Here is an 18,509-nt window from a genome sequence, read left to right as displayed (position 1 = left end):
GGCAGCCTATTTGGAGAATCGATTTATGTTGTCATGTCATGTACAACAATAGATGCATCATTATAAGATCATAAATAATCCCTCTCTATTTCAAGCGAAATAGAAAGAATACTTGTCCGTCAATTTGGAACAGAGGAGTTTATGTTAAACTCCTCAGTTCCCCCAAAGGTTCACAAGAGCACCTGGCCACCTGCCATACTCACCTGTTATGTATCATGAAAGAGAATACACAGCAAAATAAAAGGAAAACCCCAAAAATCCTTTGTTCCAAATCTCCTTTGTTCTCCTCTGTACCAACTCAAGTAAACAGAGGTGAAATTATAGACAAAGTAGTTAGAAAAAAGTAACAAAAAAAAGAACATTTTTGTTATAAAATTGACAAACTCAGAGAATTACATGACAAACCCAGAAAATTAGAGAAAATGGATAATAGAGAAAAATTATAAAGCTTAGAAAACTCTCACCAAGGGCGTTGAGGATTTGAGGCTTAATGAAGCAGTGTCGTGCTCTTCTGCTGCCTTGAAACTCTCCACCAACTAAGAAACCATATTTGAGAGAGATTTCTTGGGCAGGAAACACAGAGCTTGAACTCAGTGCGGGAGGGGAAGGAGATGTGGAGATGTGAGCGAGAGAGAGAGAGAGAAAATAAAGGTGCGGTAGGGGCAATAGGATTCTACAAATTTCCAGACTGCTTTCTTTACAAGTTTTTTTGGGTGCCGTAGAGGAGGGAGAGGCGGAGACGTGAGGGAGAAAACAAATTTTAGACGGAAGATTTTTGGAGTTAACGGTGGTTTGTGAACATTAGGGTATTAAAAAAAGACATGCGAGAAGCATATATTTGAAGACATATGTCAACTTTAAAGATTAGATTGGAGGAATTTTCTCGAATCTAATTTGGATAAAAACTTTGTCCCTAAAAAGAATGTCAAAACATGCATTCAAATGCATGTAGTGCAGTGGTCATTGTCTTAAAGAAGGTGAGGTGTCAAGGCATTAAATTTTGGCTGAAGAAATCATATGCCCATTCCATGCCCTACTCTACTTTAGAAGCATTGGAGTGCCATGATAGGGGGCTAAGATTGTGGGAAGATGGTCGTATTAGAAAATTAAGAGCTTGTTTGAAATTATGTTAAGAAGTTTATAAAATATTTTAGTACCTAAAAAGTGCCAAACAAAAAGGTATGTGAAATAAAAAAAATTTAAAAGTAGTTCTTTAATTTTTTTTTCTCTAAAAAAGGTAAATACACACTTTTGGAAAAAAAACCTAAAAATAAAGTTTTATTTATTTATTATTATTATTTTTTAAAAAAAGTATTTTTCTATAAAAGTAGGTACGTCTAAAAAAGAAAAAAAAAAGAAAAGAAAAGAAAAAAAAGAAAGGGTCTAGGTAGGAGTCGTAGGACCACTAACTTGTAGAAATGCGTTCAGGTTGTTGCTTTATTAATTCAACATTTCGTATTTGTCCATTCCATTAATTTTTTTAGGATACCTGAGCAAGAGTAGTGTTAGATGGATCGAGTGCATTTAATTTAACCCCTTCAAAAACATCGATGCAATTAATGAAGCTGTAAAAAATCAATGATGTTTTAGATAACAACTTACTCAAATTTTACCAACAAACACCCGTTCAAATTCAACTTATCAAAAACACCGATTAATATTGTTAAGAGTATAACGTGGTTTTTAAAATTAGGGTTAAATAACTTATTTATTTTTAGAGTTTTATATCTTTATTTTTTGATTTTTAGGACTTATTTTTATCACGAGAGGTCCTTGTGATTTGCCTAAAGGCCGAGATAGTCCTTCTATGCATCCATCTGCCGTTAGTAAACTTAATGAAAATCCACGTCACTGACTTGAGAATCAATTACATTTCGACACGTGTCCTAATTGCCAAATCATTAAATATGACTGGATTTACACCCTTGCTAGGTAATAAATTGTTTTTTATAATCAAAATCTAATATTTTTTTTTGCATCTTTTTTTCAAATGTAACGTGACTTTTAAAAATATTAACAGATTAAAATTTAATAATGATAATTTTAAATTGAATGATAATTTTAAGGGTTAAATACCTTATTCACTTTGGGGTTTCATAACTTTATTTTTTGACCTTTAGGATTTAATTTTGATCGCAGAAGGTCCCTATAGTTTACCAAAATAAAAAAAAAATAAAAAATAAAAAACAAAGTCCTCAGTTTAGCATTACTTCAAAAACACTTGTTTGGCTACACAAAAATTACTCAAGATTTTTTTCTTTTTTCTGACACTTGGGACCGCTCCCTGATTCTGAAAATGCCTCTCGCCTTTTTTAAACAATAAATGTTATAGTTTTAAATATATTTTTTTTCTTCTTAAAATTAATTTTAAAATGATGTATCATCATTTTATGAGTTAATAATATATTTTTTTATTTTTAAGTAATAAATCTTATAAAATAGTAACACATTTTTTAAAAACTAACATTTTGAAAAATGTAGTCTTTTAAAACATACATCAATTTGCTTTCATGTTTCACGTGAAGCCTCTCATTTGTTTTTTCTTTTTCAAAAAAAAAAGCTGAAAAGATCTCCTACTTTTGACTTTTGACGTAAAAAGTTGAAAAGCTTCTCTATTATTTAAGGGAGACAGGGAGAGTGATTGAGAATTCTTTTAAACCCTCTTTTGAGCATGCAACTTTAATGGGAACAATTGAGCCGCCTCCGAATATTATTCATCTCTTTTTTTTTTAAAAAAAAATATTATTAAAATATTTTATTTTTTATATTCATTATTTATTTTTTATATTATATAATTTAATTTTTAATATTATTAAAAAAAAAATCATTACAAAATAAAATATTTTATTTTTTTATATTAATTATTACTCTTTTTTTTTTTTTCTCACCAAACGTAAACAATATTTGTGGATGTCATGCAACACGGAAGAGATGATGTATTATTTTGTACATGAAACTATTGCATTAAAGACCCTTCAGAAATAAAGCCCCCTAAAAATCAAATTAAACGTCCCTAAGAAATTAAAGTCCTAAAAAGTAATTTAGATGGCGCAAAAAAAAAAAAAAAATCCCTTATAGAGAGAGACATAAACCAAGAAAGTGGAATAGTGGCCCAACTGTAATTAAAGGAAAAAATGTAAAATTAGATAAGAAAAAATGTAAAATTAGATAAAAGTCTATATATATATATATATATATCAATGCCCTTTGAAAGTTGTTGCTTTACCCTATCATGGGCATTGGTTTACGCAATCATTTTTTCAAATTTAATGGATCAATTATTGAATTTATCTGCTTATATAAGTCTTATACAAATTTTATGGTGAATTCATTTATTCACTACATAAAAATAGTTGAAAAATAATTAAAATAATAAATTTTATCATTTCTCATTTATAAAGTAATTAGTTGCAGAAGATAAATGTTTGCAAGTATTTAAGAGTAGATAAACATATACATTTGAATCCCCATTTTATATACAACTACCCCAATCTTGTGTAGCATGAGATTGGTTAGACTTTGAACTTGGCTGATCTTGTTGTTGAGATGAGGTGGTTTGGGACAATTTATGCCAATAACTTTACAAAAGTTATTCTCTTGTTATAATCTAATTTAGTTGGATTTTAGTACATGAATAAATGTTATATACCACAATACTAGAGTGAAATTGGGAAACCAACCCTTAATTTTTTTAATCAATGACTAATTTAAGGGTTAGTTAGAATTGCCATAAAATAACTGTGATTTACTTTATGTGTATATAAATTTTAGAGCTTTTTTGTTTGATTAATTATTGTGTCGTGTCACAGTTTCAATCTAAACCCGACATAAATCTTACCCATAACGCAAAATCTTGTAATTGAAGGTACTGGTATTGGTGCTATATGGCTACAAAATCTTATGATTGTAAAACAAAATCTTGACAGCTATGATTATTTTAACAGTGATATAAGGATAAACTTCGAACCCTTGAAATTCAATAAGAATTTACCAAAATTTTGGCAAAAATTTACAATGTAGGAGATAGATATGCCCCGCTCATAATTTTGTGGGATGAAAGACACCAAGAAAAGGCAAACAAATGTAGACCATGGCCAGCTATGGTAAAAAAAATCACTCGGAATTTTGTTCATGGAAGAAAATGACAAGATACAGCTAATTTGGATGGTCATGAACCAATGCAATGGTGCCGTACCACGTCTAAAGAAAGATTAGTTGTTGGAGATGATTTGATTGGGAAGCCAATCACAATCACAATCACAATCACAATCTCCATTTGTGCGGGTGATTGTGAGATACTAGGCACAAAACTAGACCTTCACCGCTCCACGTGCTCACCCATGGCCAACTGGCACTTATTGCTAATCTCTATGGGTTAAAACAATCACTCTAAGTAAAACCATTTTCTTTATTTTCTTGTCGATCAAGAGCCCACCCTCAACAGTCAATACTGAAATATGCCTTCTCTCCTCCAAGTTTTCCCTATTTTCAATCAATCTTGTGTAGCATGAGAGAACTTGGCTGATTGTTATAAAAATAGGGGAAATATAGAAAGCGAAAATGCTTTTCGCTTCTAAGGTGTGTTATAATATCACTTTCCTTAAGAAAATATTTGCTCCCATTAGAATTGGTATGCAACAGGGTTTACAGCAATTTTTTCTTCAAAATACAATGGAGCCCAAAAACTTCTAGATATAACTGTGTTATGCACAAATAAAATTAAAACCTGAAAATACTCTCTCTCAAATTTTCTATTCTAATCAGGGACCAAAAAATAAAAGGATAATACTTATTTAAAAAAAAAAAAAAATCAAACAAAAGAATTGAATTGTCATAGATAATTATCTATTCTTAGATAATTTTGAATTTCAAAATAAAACTGTTATTTTGAATTTCGAAGATTAAATTGCTATAAACTGATAATCTAACTTACACTTAAATTTGAACGTTAGATTAAATAATTATCTAAATGATTTAATCTCAATAGTTAGATCAACAATCCAGTAGATCCAACCACTGGATCTACTTAAGAAGCATCCTACGGTTTATATCAAATTATTAGATTGAACGATCTTGACCGTCCAAAAATGAATAGTCATAATTAGATCGCCATCAAGTGCCAAGTACGCCACTAGCGCGCTACAGCCCATGTTGTGGGTCCGGTGCTTCACACCGTATGGTAACATATATTAGGGTGTACCGTATAGCTCATTTAACAGCTTAAATTTGTTGAAACTTATAAATGCCAACAAAATCTTCACTCTTTCTTATGTGGGACAACTTTCATAGGAAAACATTCCATTTAAAATATTCACAAGACACAAAATAATATCTATATATATATTTATTTTGAAAATATTTCAACATTGATCTTGTTGTTGAGATGAGGTGGTGTGGGACAATTTATGCTAACTCTTTACAAAAGTTATTATCTTGTTATAATCTAATTTAGTTGGATTTTAGTAAATCAATAAATGTTACATACCACAATACTAGCGTGAAATTGGGTAACCAACCCTTAATTTCTTTTTCTTTTTTTTTAATCAAGGACTAATTTAAGGGTTAGTTAGAATTGCCATAGAATAACTATAAGATAAAAATGTGATTTATAGCATTTTAAGTTAATCTTGTTTGTAAATATTCTAATATTAAATTTGTTTGGTAGAAAATTTGGCTCTCGCCTTTTCTTTTTCTTTTTTAAAGAGGAAAGTAGAAAAATCTTGAATAATTTGTTGTCAATAATAATAATTTTGTATTTCAAACAATGAGAAAAATAAATTTTAATTAATTTTTGTGATAAATAGTCTACCTATAATAACAATCTACTAAATAATATTACTCTTATTTCATTAGGTTTATATGACAATATCTATTCGCTCAATAAAATAAAAAAGATAAAAATGAAGTATTTATAATTAATTAGTCCACAAACAGATAAGCCTATGTTGTCCCTCACCTCATCAGCCATAAAAAATCCTAACTCCTCCACTGAATACGCAAGCCAATCGTGTACGAGAGAGACATATATATATATATATATATACCCAAAAATATGCAACCTACCTCTTTTCTTCTCAACCCCGGGCTATGTAGCCTATATACCTACCTCCTAACCTTTCCCTCTTCTTTTTAACTATAAATTATTTATTTAATTGACAAAAATTTTCTCCAAATTAATTTAGGGGAAATATTCTTCAACATTTTTTTTTTCTTTACATATCCACACACAAGAGAGAGAGATTCAAATTAGTGACCTCCGATCCGTTTTATAAGACGTGATTCTCAGCCGATTGAACTACTATTTGGAGACTCAATCTATTTAAAATAATGTCAAATATTTATAAACATTTAAAATGCACATTAAATTCTTAAAGTTATTAATAATTGTTTACTAATTATAATTTAGATTAACATTTTAAATGTTTACAGACACTTGACGGATCCGGATCCTCCCCAGTCCTCAAAGGACTGGAGAGTATCCAGTTAACGGTTTAAATTTCTTAAAAGAAATCTAAGTGCCAAAAATGAGACACATCAGACCTAAAATAAAAGAATAAACGGAAAAGTTAACTTCAGACCGTCCAACGAAGAAGTTAATATCTCAAATCTATTTTTTTTTCTTTGCTTTCTTTTTCCTCAGACCCCACGAACAGTACTCAAAGCATCGACCCATCACCGCCTCGGAGTTTTCCAGCCTCCCCACTGCGTAAATTCCAACTCTCACACTACTGAAAAGCACCTATCTTGGAAAATTTTCACCATTTTTGGATGCACCCAATTTGTTATTTCAGATTCTTCTGATTTTCCAGGAATCCAGTCCAGAGAGAGTTTCCTCAGCTGAGAAAGTTCCCAAGTGAGTTTTGTTGAAGTTTTGTTGAGTTTTCTTTTTTGTTTTTGGGGGATTTTTGTTTTGGGTTGGTGGGGATTGAGCATTTGCAGTGGGTGAATGGAGTAGAAGATAAGGTTGTTCCACAAGATTGACTCATTCAAATGAGTGCCGAGACCCTTGAATTCAAATGATACAACCACAACTACTGCCAGTATACATGATCTAGCACGGATTTTGGAGTACGAGCAAATTGGAAGAGCAAATCATTCAAGCAATAATCGTCCATTAGCAACAAATGGTTTTTGGGTGGAAAAAATATAAAGAACCCAAAAAATAGAAGTTTCACCGCTACCAAACAGAGGAAAAAATAAACACAAGCAACACAATGATTTCGAAATGAGGAGAAAATTAGGGATCTGGCTTAAGCCGGATCAAATTAGAACGACCACAACTACAAAAGTCAAAAAATGAAGAACGATGAAAAAAAAAAAAAAGCCTTAAAAATAAATGAAAAATCCAGCACTGAAAAGAGGAGAAAATAAACAAAAGCATCACCATGATTCCGAAATGAGGAGAAAATTAGATCGACCCATGAACTACAAAAGTCAAAAAATGAAGAACCCACAAAAAATGAATGAAAAATGAAGAACCCAGAAAACATAAATGAAAAATCTGGCACCAAATAGAGGAGAAAATAAACAAAATCAACACAATGATTTTGAAATGAAGAAAATTAGAACGACTCATGAACTACTAAAGGAAAAAAAAAATGAAGAACCTCCTGAATCCGTCCCTACTCCCTGCAACTCTTTTTTCACGCCTTTGCCTTCATCGTTCTTTGCTTTCTTTCTTTTTTTTTTTAAATTTTATTTTATTTATTGACTTTTTTATTCTCGAAAGACTGTCTAACGGAGAAGTTAACGTTAACTTACCCTTTTTTTTTTTCTTCTTTTATTCCAGATCCGACGTGTCTCATTTTAACGCTTAGATTTCTTTTATGAAATCCAAGCCGTTAACTGGATACTCTCCAGTCCTTAAAGGACTGGAGAGGATCCAGAGCCACACTTAACACTATTTTAAATTCCGAAGAAATTTTTATATATCCTTATTTAATTATGATCCCTCTAGAGCTCGACCACATAAATTTATTCTTTAATATTTACTAAAATGGGTTAATTAATTGCCTCCCAAATTAGTACAGCTTGGTCAATCTCTCATAGCCTAAAACTATATATATATATATTTTAACATGTCCGCACAAGAGGGGAAGAAGAATTCGAACTAATGACCTCTACTTTATTAAACGTGGTCCTAATCGATTAAACTACCTCTTGAGAACAGCCTAAGACTATTTATTGGTACATTTGCTACAATCTACCGTAAGAAGGGATTGAAAGAGTCAGAGAGAGAGAGAGAGAGAGAGAGAGAGATTGGCAAACAAAAATGGGGGTGGAAAGAGTGCAAGACATTGCTTCCTTGTCAAAGGACGAGATCCCGGCCGAGTTCATAAGGTCGGTGAACGAGCAACCGGGGATCACAACCGTCCATGGCGAGGTCCTTGAGGTGCCGACCATTGATATGACGGACCCAGATGAGGAAAAGGTCCTCCGTGCGATAGTGGACGCTAGCCGCGACTGGGGGATGTTCCAAATCGTGAACCATGGAATTCCCGTTGAGGCCATAGCCAAGTTGCAGGCTGTTGGGAAGGAGTTCTTCGAGCTCCCGCCGGAGGAAAAAGAGGTTTACGCTAAGCCTCCAGGTCAGTCGGTGGAGGGCTATGGAACAACGCTTCAGAAAGAAGTGGAAGGGAAGAAAGCCTGGGTGGATCATTTGTTCCATAACATATGGCCTCCTTCTGCCATCAACTACCGCTTCTGGCCTAAGAACCCTCCTTCTTACAGGTTTTGGAATATCCCTTTTTTTTTTTTTAAGAATTGTTTTATATATTATTGGCGTCACTTTTTCCGCATTGATTCCTTACCGTTTCGGCGAAAGGCATGGAGAACTCATGAGGCTCATGGAATTGATGTTACGTCCCATACATGCACTGCTTTGCCGATTTGTTTAACCTAGTGCGGGCATTGGTAGACGTGACGATCACCGTGAAATTTGGAAATTAAGATTCTCGTGTCTCATTTCATTTGAATTGATAATATCCGGTTGGTTATATTAGAAATGTATTTTGTCCTATCAAAAGTAATAGGACAAAAATACTTGTCTAATAGAACTAACTGATTTGAATCGAAATGATCATGTTCCGCAATTTGGGGCCATGACTTTATCTCGAGAGAACTTATTTGAAATTGCGTTAAGAGGACTTAAAAAAAAAAATTAGTGCCTAAAAAGCCATACTAAAGGAAAGCTTACATATTTAGTAAAAAATTTTAAATGTACTTTTTTAATTTTTTTTTATTCTAAAGATGACAAAAAGCATTTATGATTAATATTTTTTTTTGACTTTTTTTTTTTTTTGGAAATATATATATTTTTTTTGACTTAAAAGCATTTAATAGTTTTTTTTTTCTTGTTTCAAATACAAGTTTTTAATATTAATTTTCATTAATTTATTAGCTTGTACGTGTATAAAAACTGATATATCTCTCTCTCTCATATAAATGAGATGGTGTGAAAATAAAAATTATTTTATGATTAATAAAAGCTTGTTATGATAGTTTATATATATATATTTTTTAAAAAAATATCCCCATCGATCTCTTTTAGTACGTATAGAAACGCGAAACAAAGCATCATTTTTCTCTTCGATCTCTCTTGATATTCTTCTCATGCATTAAGATTTTGGGTGATGGCTGCAGGGAGGCAAACGAGGAATATGCGAATCACATGCATGGGGTAGTGGAGAAGCTGTTCAAGAGCCTGTCATTGGGCTTAGGGCTTGAAGGGCATGAACTGAAGGAGGCTGCGGGTGGTGATGATTTGGTGTACCTTCTCAAGATCAACTATTACCCGCCCTGCCCTCGCCCTGACCTGGCTCTTGGGGTGCCGGCTCATACCGACATGAGCGCCTTCACCATTCTTGTCCCCAACCACGTCCAAGGTCTCCAGGCTTTAAGAGATGCCCATTGGTACGATGTCAAATACATCCCCAATGCCTTCGTTATCCACATTGGGGACCAACTTGAGGTAATCATTCAATTTCCAATCCAGCTTCAACCAATAAAAAACAAAAAGACTTTAATCTTGTATTCGTATTTCTGTTGAGTTTGTGTCAAGTTCACAGGTAATGTTAAAAATTATCACTACTAGTGTCAGAATGTCACGACACATAAGACTATATCTCTTTTAATTAAATGAGTCATATATTTTAATTATGATTCGTTAATTTTGTATGTCATGAGATCGCTGAAAATGTAAAAAATTGTTAGCCCAAGCAAATTGATACAAATTTTGAGTAGATCTCATCTTTAAAAATTGGCTTACAAGAAATGGACATCAAAGAACTTATATAGTCTTAGTCAACGTTCATGGCAACCTATTTTGTTGTTCAAGTCTCGTCCTATATATGTAACTCGAACTAGTGATATTATAGTACCTAATTCTTATATCAAATAATATAAATCTTGAATAAAATTTACCATTGAAAATCGACTTATAAAGAGATAATGCTTAAAAACTTATATACCAAGTGATAAAAAATTGAAACACAAATCCAAAGCGAAAAGCTTAATAATTAGTGAAAGATTTGGTTGTGCAGATACTTAGCAATGGAAAGTACAAGAGCGTGCTGCACAGGACTACAGTGAACAAAGAGCACACAAGAATGTCGTGGCCGGTATTCTTGGAGCCTTCGCCAGACTTTGTGGTTGGGCCTCACCCGAAGCTCATCGACCATGAAAATCCTCCAAAATACAAGACGAAGAAATACGGTGACTATGTTTACTGTAAGCTTAACAAGATTCCCCAGTAATCTACCTGGGGCCCACATAATGTAACTCTAAAATAAGGGTGTGTTTGGACATATTATTATTATTATTATCATTATTATTATTATTATTATTATTTTTTTGTTTCAACATTAAAGTCTAATTGTTTATGAGAGCTAGGGGTGGGTATCGGTCAAAACGGTCCGGTTTTGGCTCTTATCAGTTATTAACCGATAATTTTCGGTTAAACGATTTCTTAACCGATAAGAATTTTAACCGAAATTATCGGTTATAACGGTACACAGTTAATGATTCAATTAAACCGGTTATAAATCTCACATTGTTTAGTGTTCTCTACTTCTCTAACCCCCAAGCACCAAAAGGCAAAAACTCTTACCTGATTTAAATCTTCGATGCTAAAAGAGAGGTCTGTAAGAGTAATTGGGGGTGGATGTTGCGTTGAAAAAAAAAAAAAAAAAGGGAGGGGGGGGGAGAAAGCCGTTCTCATGCAATGGTGAGAAGGAAAAGAAAAGAAAAAAAAACAAAACAAAACAAAATGAGGAAAGAAAGAGTGTGCTGCATGGGAGGAGGAGAAAAAAAAAAGAAAAAGAAAAGAAATATGTGGCGTGAGAATTGGGAAAAGAAATTGTGAAAAGGAAAAGAAAGAAAAACAGAGGAAGAAAGAGTCTACTGCGTGGGAGGTGGAGAAAAAAAAAAAGAAAAAGAACCATAGGGGCTCAAACCCACAACCACAAAGATCTGAGCCTTGTGGTCTAGTGCCATACCAACTGAACTAGACTGATTTTGTTACCAACCTTCGCCCGTACCGGTTCTTATTAACAAATGGTTAATAGGACTGAACCAGACCGATAAGAATTTCGGTACAAAATTTTTAACCGATACGAATTTTGGTTAAACAATTACAGTTAATATCGGTTCGGTCGAATCCGGTAGACGGCCGGTTAAACGGTAACGGTTAATCTGCCTACCCCTAATGAGAGCTCTGTCCACCAGGCATATCTGATAAATATCATTGATGTATTGCACTTTTTAATACAAAAAATGGTATTTTTAGAGGAATATATATCTATCCATGTTAATAATGATGACATGGTAATTTTAATGCTTTTGTCAAAAGTGAGTTTTGGCCATTTTCACTTTTAAACCTTTAAAGCGCTTTCAATTTTTTTTTTTTTAATTTTTTTATTATCAAATATGTACTTTTTCTTCAAATTGATTTTTTTTTTTAGTGTTAAACATAATTTTAAACTCCTCAAACGCACATTCATACAACCCCTTATTCTTTCAATAACTTTTATTAAAAAAGAAAAAGAAAAATGCTACCCGCATGTTGAACTAACTTTAGAATTATTTTTTAGGACAAGGGTCCTTGTGGTAAAAGCAAATCTTACATGGCGTAGGCATAGACAAGGGTTTTGGGGTAGGGATAAATTAAAAACTGCATGGCAAGATCAAGCCCTAATAAGACATCAAGTGATCTTGGACTGCTTGTAAGTTCAATAAAAAGCTTCATTTTGAGGGAGAGTGTTGTAATATGGTAGACTCAGACGTAAAGGGGAGATTTGTTGAGTATACAAGTGTGATTGTGGAAAGATTGAGTTTCATGCTAGAAAGATGTCATAAATGTGAGTGGCTAAAATAACATAATGAGCTCAAACTCATAGGTTTAAACTTTTGGGTTAAGTGGTATCTCAACATGCTATCTTATGATCTCTAGAAGATTCCTCAAGGTGTTTATTTTCCTGACATTCAGAATGCTTAGCAGCGGGTTGCTAGTTTCAAGTGACATGGACTGAGGCTATCGTAGTACTATTTATTTTGATGCATTTGCTTTCCTCCTTTTGTTCTCCCTCTCTCTCCCAAAAAAGGAAAAAAAGAAAAAAACGTCAGAGAATGAATCCTTGATGAATTTCATTTTTAGCATACTCGATACATGCTACTTTTATAGGAATGAGGCTATTCAAAAACAAGGGGTTCAAACTTGTCAATATGGTACTATATGGTAATCTTGCCATGCCATATACCTGTCGGCAAAATTGGTATCTGGCTAAGCAATTAAAAAGAAGATTTATAGCCTAAAAAATGATGTCGCAAATAAAGAAGAACTATTCTTTGAAAAAGTTGTTCTTGTTGATGCTCTTTCTCTCTCAGGCCGTGTCTAAGTTTTTCCTGCAAAAATTTGTCTTGTCTTTACAGTTATGTCAGGTCGTTTCCTTGTCTCTAGAATTTCAATTCTTGTATTATTATTATTATTTTTTTGCGGGGGAGGGGGGAATTTGTCTTCCGTTACTTTCTAGTTCTGTTCCCATAGTTGATTGGAATGCTGAAAGTGCTAACGCCAAATTTTAAATGTCTAGCTTTATTGTTAATTTTGGGTGATATAGAAAACATTCCTGATGAGGCCAAAATAACGAACTGCGGTTCCTTTGATCATCTCTCTCTATTATTTGTTCAGGCGTTGTGAAATCCAAGCGATCAATATGGCGGCTCAAGACTATCACAGACTTCTTCCGGGCTATTGTTAACTTCTTTGGCGTGTTTTTTGCAACTATGTTTTCGGTAATTCTGATATTTTTCCCTCACCTGGTTTATCAAAGAGGTCTTATGTATTTAGAAGCTTATGTTCTCATTGTTGCATGCCTCAGATGGAGAAGTCAGATGCTCACAGAAAAGGATCTGGCGCTGGCAAGAAGTGGGATGGTGGTGGGCCAGGAGGTCCTGGACGGGGACCATACGGTGGTGGTCCACGTGGGCCGCCTCGTGGACTAGACAATGTTCGTGTAATTGATCATAGTAAGTTTATATTGTCCGCCTTGTTTATTTCGTTTGTAAATGTGTTTTTCCCTTCCCCACTCCTTTATTTCATACAAATGTCTTCTTCCAAACTCCCAGGTTCTTTACCTGCATGCGGCTCTTGCTGTGGCTGAGTGTCAAGAGGTATCTATTGACTATTGTGCATTATATCCATATTGTGTCTCTAATGCTATGTTTGGAAATGTGTAAGGAATTACTTACCAAAAAAGAAAAAGAAAATGTTTTAAGGAGTTGAAATTGTGTAATATGTAATGTGGATGTCCGTAGATTTATCATGTGACCTGAGTATAGGGAAGGAAACCTAAAATCGTTAATAAACCACGATGGTGTTTGCACTTCCCCACCCCTTTGTGTTTGTTTTATGCTCGAGGTAAAATGTTCTTTTGTTGGAAATTATTTTCAGCGAAATTATCTTTTCCAGTTAAATGTTTTTTGTGGTTCGTATAGAAAATACAATGGCAAAGGCAGTGGTAGCGAATGAACTGCAAGAAAGAGTACTGCGTGGTAAGAGGTCAAGTGTTGTGGGTTGAAAATGAGAAGTTTAAACTCAAAAAATGATTTACAAAAATAAAAAATTAGTAATCAAACATAGTGGATGACGCTGAAGGATTGTTTTAAGATTTTTGGGTATTTCTTCTTTTTTTCTCTTTTTTCCTTTTTTTTTTTTTTAAGGTAAAGACGTAGATTTAACTTTTAAGCATCTTAAAAATGTTGTTAATCTTTTTTACGTTCTCAAGGATCTTAAAAGTACATATCAAAATTATGTAGTTTTAATGAGAGATTTTTTAAGTAATAATAAAGAGGGAAAAATGCTTTAGAGGTCGTGAGTTGAGGTATCACCTTTTATCAAATCGTTTAAATTTTATTAGTTACTAAGTTAGAACCATTATCAAATAGATATTGCCACCTACCTTTCATTAAATTTTCACTGTTGCCATGTCAAACCCAATCAGATGGTGACATGTGTCCCCTTTAATAACAAAATAATAAAGAAAAATATACAAACATAAAAAATTATAGAAGATTAAATATAAATATAAACAAATCATTATTGTTTTCCTATTCATAAGGCAGCCTATTTGGAGGATCAATTTATGTTGTCATGTCATGTACAACAATAGATGCATCATTATAAGATGATAAATAATCCCTATCGATTTCAAGCGAAGTAGAAAGAATGCTTGTCTGTCAATTTGGATCAGAGGAGTTTGTGTGGAACTCCTCAGTTCCCCCAAAGGTTCACAAGAGCATCTGCCCTTTAATAACAAAATAATAAAGAAAAATATACAAACATAAAAAATTATAGAAGATTAAATATAAATATAAACAAATCATTATTGTTTTCCTATTCATAAGGCAGCCTATTTGGAGGATCAATTTATGTTGTCATGTCATGTACAACAATAGATGCATCATTATAAGATGATAAATAATCCCTATCGATTTCAAGCGAAGTAGAAAGAATGCTTGTCTGTCAATTTGGATCAGAGGAGTTTGTGTGGAACTCCTCAGTTCCCCCAAAGGTTCACAAGAGCATCTGCCATACTCACCTGTTGTATATCATGAAAGAGAATACACAGCAAAATAAAAGGAAAACCCGAAAAATCCTTTGTTCCAAATCTCCTTTGTTCTCCTATGTTCCAACTCAAGTAAACAGAGGTGAAATTATAGACAAAGCAGTTAGAAAAACAAAAAGAACATTTTTGTTATAAAATTGACAAACTCAGAGAATTACATGACAAACCTAGAAAATTAGAGAAAATGGATAATAGAGAAAAATTCTAAAGCTTAGAAAACTCTCACCAAGGGCGTTGAGGACGTGAGGCTTAATGAAGGAGTGTCGTGCTCTTCTGCTGCATTGAAACTCTCCACCAACTCAGAAACCATATTTGAGAGAGATTTCTTGGGCTTGAAACATAGAGCTTGAACTCGGTGCGGGAGGGGAAGGAGATGTGGAGACGTGAGAGAGAGAGAGAGAGAGAGAGAGAGAGAGAGAAAATAAAGGTGCGGTAGGGGCAACAGGATTCTACAAATTCCTAGACTACTTTCTCTACAAGTTTTTTTGGGTGCTGTAGGGGAGGGAGAGGCGGAGACGTGAGGGAGAAAACAAATTTTAGGCGGAAGATTTTTGGAGTTAGCCGTGGTTTGTCGACATTAGAGTATTAAAAGAAACATGTGAGAAGCATATATTTGAAAACACATGTTAACTTTAGATATTAGATTGGAGGAATTTCCTCCGACCTAATTTGGAGGAAAACTTTGTCTCTAAAAAAAAGGTCAAAATTGAAATGAATTCAAATGCATGTAATGCAGTAGTCATTGTCTTAAAAAGGCAAGGTGTCAAGGCATTAAATTTTGGCGGAAGAAATCATATGCGCATTCCATGCCCTATTTCTTGGTTTTGCAAGAACTACTCTACTACTTAGAAGCATTGGAGTGCCAAGATAGGGACTAAGATTGTGGAAAGGTCATATTGGAAAATTAAGAACTTATTTGAGATTATGTTAAGAATTTTATAAAATATTTTAATACCTAAAAAGTCACGTCAAACAAAAAGGTTTGTGCAGTAAAAAAAATTTAAAGTAGTTCTTTAACTTTTTCTCTAAAAGATGTAAATACATACTTTTGGAAAAAACCTAAAAATGAAGTTTTTTTTTTTTTTTTTTTTAAAAAAAAAGGTCTAGGTAGGACCACTAACTTCTAGAAATGCGTTCAGGTTGTTGCTTTAATTCAACATTTCATATTTGTCCATTTCATTAATTTTTTTAGGATGCCTGAGAAAGAGTCGTGTTAGATAGATCGAGTGCTTTTAACCCCTTCAAAAACATCGATGCAATTAATGAAGCTGTACAAAATCAATGATGTTTTAGATAACAACATACTCAAATTTTACCAACAAACACCCGTTCAAATTCAACTTATCGAAAACACCGTGTAATGTATAAAGTTGTTTTTTGAAATTAGGGTTAAATATTTTATTCATTCTTAGAGTTTTATATCTTTATTTTTTTATTTTTAGGGTTTATTTTTTATCACAAGAGGTCCTTGTGATTTGCCTAAAGACCGAGATAGTCCTTCTATACATCCATCTGCTGTTAGTAGACTTAATGAAAATCTACGTCACTGACTTGAGAATCAATTACATTTCGAGACGTATCCTAATTGCCAAATATTTAAATATGACTGGATTTACACCCTTGCCATGTAATAAATTGTTTTTTATAATCAAAATACAATTTTTTTTTTTTGTATGTTCTTTCAAATGTAACGTGATTTTTAAAAATACTAACAGATCAAAATCTAATAATGATAATATGAAATTGAACGATAATTTTAAGGGTTAAATACCTTATTCACTTTGGGCTTTCACAACTTTATTTTTTGATTTCTAAGATTTATTTTTTATCGCAGAAGGTCCTCGTAGTTTGTCTAAATAAAAAAATTAAAAAAAAAAAAAAAAAAAAAAAACAAAGTCCTCATTTTAGCTTTACTTCAAAAACACTTGTTTGGCTACACAAAAATTACTCAAGATTTTTTTCATTTTTCTGACACACTTGGGACCGCTCCCTGGTTCTGAGAATGCCTCTCACCTTTTTTAAACAATAAATGTTATACTTAAATTTTTGTTTTTTTTGTTTTTCTTAAAATTGATTATTAAATAATGGAAAAGGATCCTCTCCATTTCAAAATCCCTCCATTTCTTCCATTTAGTGCATTTTGAAGGGTAGTGTTGTCCAAAAGTTTTAATAATGGTAGTGCATTAAATGCAATACCCTTCAAAATGCACTAAATGGAGGAAATGGAGGAATTTTGAAATGGAGAGGATCCTTTTCCTTAAATAATGTGTCATCATTTAATGGATTGATAACACATTTTTTTAAGTAATAAATCTAAAAAAATAGTAACACGTCTTTTCAAAACTAACATTTTGAAAAATGTAGTCTTTTAAAACATGTATATCAATTTTTTTTTTTGAAGGACATGTATATCAATTTGCTTTCATGTTTCACATGAAGCCTCTCAATTGTTTTTTTTTTTTAAAAAAAAATTATTTTTAAAGCTGAAAAGATCTCCTACTTTTGACTTTTGATGTAAAAAGTTGAAAAGCTTCTCTATTATTTAAGGGAGAGTGATTGAGAATTCTTTTAAACCCACATTATAGCATGCAACTTTGCTGGGAAGGGTAATAATACAGTTTATGTCGGCGTACATCACAGCATAAATTTTTTTTTTTTTATTAAAAAAATTAAAATAATAAAAAATATATATATACACCTAGCGTGCATCATTGTTGATGCACGCCAAGCGTAAACTATATCATTACCCTTGCTGGGAATAATTGAGCGGCCTCCAAATATTATTTATCTCTTTTTTTTTTAAAAAAAAAAATTAATATTAAGATATTTTATTTTTTATATTCATTATTTATTTTTTATATTATATAACTTACCTTTTAATACTATTAAAAAAAAATCACTACAAAATAAATTTTTTTTATTTTTCTATATTAATTATTACAAAACTCTTTCTTTTTTTCCTCAACCAAACGTAAACAATATTTGTGGATGTCATGCAACGCGGAAGAGATGATGTATTCTTTTGTACATAAGACTATTGCATTAAAGACCCTTCAGAAATAAAGCCCCCTAGAAATGAAATTGAACGTCCCTAAGAAATTAAAGTCCTAAATAGTAATTTAGATGGCAAAAGAAAAAAAAAAAAAATTATTCCCTTATAAAGAGAGACATAAACCAAGAAAGTGGAATAGTGGCCCAACTGTGTGTATATATATATATATATATCAATGCCGTTTGAAAGTTGCTGCCTTACCCTATCATGCGCATCCGTTTACGCAATCATTTTTTTAAATTTAATGGATCAATCATTGAATTTATTGACTTATATAAGTTTTACACAAATTTTATGGTGAATTCATTTATTTATTATATAAAAATAATTGAAAA

The 18,509-nt window shown here is 32.5% G+C and overlaps 2 protein-coding genes across 2 annotated transcripts; both read left to right on the top strand.

Moving 5' to 3' along the window:
- Positions 1-8,268: 8,268 nt before the first annotated feature.
- On the top strand, positions 8,269-10,797 carry LOC148587765 (flavonol synthase/flavanone 3-hydroxylase-like). Its single transcript, XM_088513278.1, has 3 exons — positions 8,269-8,730; positions 9,643-9,970; positions 10,542-10,797. The coding sequence occupies exons 1-3, from the start codon at positions 8,273-8,275 to the stop codon at positions 10,752-10,754; spliced, it is 999 nt and encodes a 332-aa protein (XP_088369404.1). The 5' UTR covers positions 8,269-8,272; the 3' UTR covers positions 10,755-10,797.
- Positions 10,798-13,167: 2,370 nt separating this feature from the next.
- LOC148587764 (uncharacterized) lies at positions 13,168-13,678 on the top strand (the record flags this gene model as incomplete). The annotated part of the gene is made up of 3 exons (XM_088512805.1): positions 13,168-13,290; positions 13,377-13,524; positions 13,624-13,678. Coding segments are annotated over 3 exons (306 nt in total), but the record flags the coding sequence as incomplete, so codon positions are not given.
- Positions 13,679-18,509: the final 4,831 nt, after the last annotated feature.

This window comes from Corylus avellana, chromosome 2 (genome assembly GCF_965113065.1).
Source record: "Corylus avellana chromosome 2, dhCorAvel1.hap1.2, whole genome shotgun sequence".
NCBI lineage: Eukaryota > Viridiplantae > Streptophyta > Magnoliopsida > Fagales > Betulaceae > Corylus > Corylus avellana.
This window is presented reverse-complemented; position numbering and strand designations above follow the sequence as displayed.